General features: G+C 44.7%; 1 protein-coding gene across 1 annotated transcript; it reads right to left on the bottom strand.

Moving 5' to 3' along the window:
- Window positions 1–377: 377 nt before the first annotated feature.
- On the bottom strand, window positions 378–1,877 carry LOC149836006 (GATA transcription factor 7-like). Its single transcript, XM_090008911.1, has 3 exons — window positions 1,627–1,877; window positions 1,199–1,447; window positions 378–1,112 (listed from the first exon to the last, which is right to left on the bottom strand). The coding sequence occupies exons 1-3, from the start codon at window positions 1,717–1,719 to the stop codon at window positions 507–509; spliced, it is 948 nt and encodes a 315-aa protein (XP_089865037.1). The 5' UTR covers window positions 1,720–1,877; the 3' UTR covers window positions 378–506.
- Between the last annotated feature and the right edge of the window lie 1,680 nt (window positions 1,878–3,557).

Here is a 3,557-nt window from a genome sequence, read left to right as displayed (position 1 = left end):
ATTCAAATTTAGTTGATTCATTTGTCATCCAAAGTATTAAAGCTTTTCCTCTCTTAATTTTTTATAAGGATAGTTAAGCTAGGGGTTTGCCTCCAATGGTATACAAACCGAGATCCATGGGTTGGAACCAACTCATTTTCTATCACTCACAAACAAAACCAGAAAGGTCAATACTCAAAACCCCTCCAATAATGTGGACAAAGCCCCTAGAACAGGTGGCCTTTGGATCAACGCAAGAAAACCTGCTCTCTTAAACCCTCCGAAACTTGGATCATATTCTTTGAAAATTAAATAATATGAGAGAGAGAGAGAGAGAGAGAGAGAGAGAGAGAGAGAGAGAGAGAGAGAGCAAATGAAAAGAAAGAATGCTACAAAATGAAGAGCAAAAACCTTAGTTATAGTCATAGCAACTTATGATAATAAAGGAGAGAGAGAGAAAGAGAGCTAAATCCGTTACAAGCTAAAAAAGAAAAAACCCTCCAAGCGCACTAAAAATGTACAACCGGCTAACAGCTCTGGATCGCCGGCAAACCGCTTTCCGGCAAAACTTGCGGCATCATCATTGTCTCTTTTTTGTGTCTCATCTCTAAGACCTTCCGGTGGTTGTTGGAGTGGACGTCGCTCATGAACGTTGGGCTCCCTGCCGGGCGGTATTCCGGCAGCAACCGGCCAGATTTGTACCGCACCCCACAGGCATTGCACAGGGTCTTAGACCCAAACGGCCCAGCCCGCCACTGCGGGGTCTTCTGCACCAGGCAGTGGCTGCACCTCCGAACCAGCGCGCTCTCCGGCGCCCTCCCAACCCGGTTCCGTCGCTTGGCCGGTACCCTCTTTCTGACCGATACGACTCCAACCGGATTGACACATGACGAGGACGACGACGAGGGAGACGAATCGGAAAACCCGTCTCGGCAGGACCAGACCCGGCCGGTTCGGGACCGCTTGCTGCGCGGCTTCATGGGTACCCGGGTTTCGATCGGAAAACCGCGTTTCTTGGCCGAGTCCCGGGTCCCGTCGTCAGTTTCCGGCGAGTACTGCAACGAACCGGTTCCCGAGGAGAACGAGTCCTCGACGAAGTGAGACAGCCACTCCAAATTGGCCAACTCGTCCACCTGAAACGAGAACAGAATCGTTAGTCCGGAAAAACAGAGGCCGGGAACGGAACGGAAAGCCACTCTCGGAAAAGAAAACCACTCACCGGGACGGAGAGCTCGCTGCCGTTAAGAACGTCGGCGAAGGAAGAGCCGTTCGAGCCAGTCGAGGTACGGCCGGCTTGGTCCTCCGGCGCCGGCGACTCCGACTCCTCTTCTTCCTTGCCTTCCAACGCCACGAAGTCCTCCTCGTTCGAGAAGTCAAGGAGGCCCTCCACGAAGAAGTCCTCCTGCCAGAAATCGGTTTTCCAGCCGTCCGTACACGCCATATCAGGCGAGTCGCGACCGGTACGGCCCTGCGTTTCGGCCGGAAAGCGGTTTTAAGAGACACCAACAAAGCAAAACCCAACCAAAAAACCACAGAAACGAGAAAGAGAGCAAAGAAGAAAAAGAAAAAAAAAAAAAAAGAGGGAAAAGAAGAGATGGGTTTCATTCTTTATGCTTTTAACTTAAGGATTTGTGTTTGTATTGTTACCTGAGAGTGAGAGAAGAGAGGAGGAGAGGAGAAAATTGGGTTTGCAGAGAGGGTGGTTTGGGAAAAGGAGGGAGGGAGAATCTGGTACGACATGGATGGTGAGGATCAGAGGTCACAGCAGGTGTGTGGGAGAAAAGGGTCTCCAGTCCCGACTCCCGAGGGTTAGAAAAAGATGATTTTTTTTTTCTTTTAAATGGTTTCTTTGTATTTCTAACCCCGACGCCACCATGTAAGGAAAATACCTAAAATGCAATCTTTTATTTGCTTTTCAGACTTTTCTCCCCCTTCTGCTACATCTTGGTTGGTTGTTGTGTTGTGGACTTGTAGTAACAGGGTTAGTCTTAAAAACTATTGAATGCATTGTCTCTTTCCAGGGCCAGCTTCCACGGCATCCACAAGTCCACAAGATTTGAATTCCATACCACCAACCAAACCAAACACCAAAATCCGCCACCACCTTTTTTCTTTTCTCCTATATTCCTTTGTTATTTTTTACCATTTAGAAAGAGCCCTCTTAACTGCAAGATTTACGTAGCTACCTGTCACCTTGTTTCTTTCCAAGTTTCGAACGTCAGTCTTAATGTCATTAGCTGAATCAGGTTCATGACTTTTAGGTTACTTGGTAAATGTAGTCCACGAGTTACTACATCTTGTCTTGACAAAGTAACTGGTTTTCTAGTGATTGAGCTCAGAGCCTAAGTCATAAGGAGTGATATACTTTTTTCTCGAGGGAAGACGATGCAGCAACACACTAAAATTAGGCAATCACATTGCACCCGATCTTTCTTCCCTTTTGCGGGTGAATGTGGTGCATGAGTGATAGAAATAGCATCTCGAAGGGCCAAACACTAGTTCTCAATGTTCTTTGAGTGACAAATGTAGTGTTTGCAGCCCATGTTTGCATTTAGACCTACGATTAAGTAGTTTTTGTGGATTAGAGAGGTTGATGAAATGATTGTTGTAGTACACCTAATTTTGTCAATAATGTATTGGGTTAGGCCTTCTTAGCATTAGAATGGACACTTAGATATCATTTGAATGTCAAGACGCAGGATCACTGTGTCCAGGACAAAGTGTGATTCTTTTGTCCCAAAAAGAGGGACGGCTGTATCTCGAATATGGAGGGTGATCGGGTACAGTTCGGTCATTTTTAGCACACTAAAAGTATGCAATCACATTGCACCTGATCCTCCCTTTTTGAATGTGGTGGAAGGGCCAACCACAAGTTCTCAATGTTGTTTAAGTGAAAAATGTGGTGTTTGCATCTAGCCCATGTTTGCATCTAAACCTATGATTAAGTCATTTTAGTGAATTAGAAGTTGATGAAATGCTTGTCCTAATACTCCTACTTTGTAAATAATTAATGGGTCGGGTTAGACTTTTCGGTCGCATTAGAATGAACCATAGTTACCAAGAAGGCAAATGGATATGGGAAGTGATGTGTGAAGCAAAAGTCGATAAACGAGTGTTAAAAAGCCTGGTTTGTTTTCATGGCGAGTCAAGGCTGAGCTCGAACCTATGATGTGCCCGAGTTAAATGAACTGCATTGGAGCTGGCTTTTTTTAGAAAATATACATTGTTTCAAAGCTAAAAGTAGTAGAATTTGAACTTTAGACCTATTAAGCTGAGCTCAAGCTGGCCTCTTTACAACCAAACTACAGTATTTCTAGCTGAAAACAATAAAATTTGATATCTAAAACCTATTAAATGCAGGACAAACGCTTTAAGGAGTTTTTACACTATGTTATACGATATAAAATATATCTAAACTATAAATATCACTGGTTACAAAGCCTATACGAGCCAAGCTGAGCCAAATGCCTGTTGTTCAAGTTTTGATTGCCAAGCTTATTTTACAAATTTGAATAAGCTCTTTACAAGCCGAGCGGGACCATGAGCGGCTCATTTCATTTCCCAGCTCGGGTATGTAT

The sequence above is a fragment of the Nuphar pumila genome, chromosome 6, assembly GCF_984573655.1.
Source record: "Nuphar pumila chromosome 6, dmNupPumi1.hap1.1, whole genome shotgun sequence".
In the NCBI taxonomy this organism is placed as follows: domain Eukaryota; kingdom Viridiplantae; phylum Streptophyta; class Magnoliopsida; order Nymphaeales; family Nymphaeaceae; genus Nuphar; species Nuphar pumila.
The sequence above is the reverse complement of the archived record's forward strand: the minus strand, read 5'-3'. Positions and strand labels throughout refer to the sequence as shown.

Excerpts from the sequence above, each read along its gene's own strand:
- LOC149836006 (XM_090008911.1), bottom strand. The coding sequence starts at position 1,719 with ATGTCGTACCAGATTCTCCCTCCCTCCTTTTCCCAAACCACCCTCTCT. Across the intron at positions 1,448-1,626 it reads CTCTCTTCTCTCACTCTCAG|GGCCGTACCGGTCGCGACTC; the intron begins GTAACAATACAA and ends GCCGAAACGCAG. Across the intron at positions 1,113-1,198 it reads GCAGCGAGCTCTCCGTCCCG|GTGGACGAGTTGGCCAATTT; the intron begins GTGAGTGGTTTT and ends TTCTCGTTTCAG.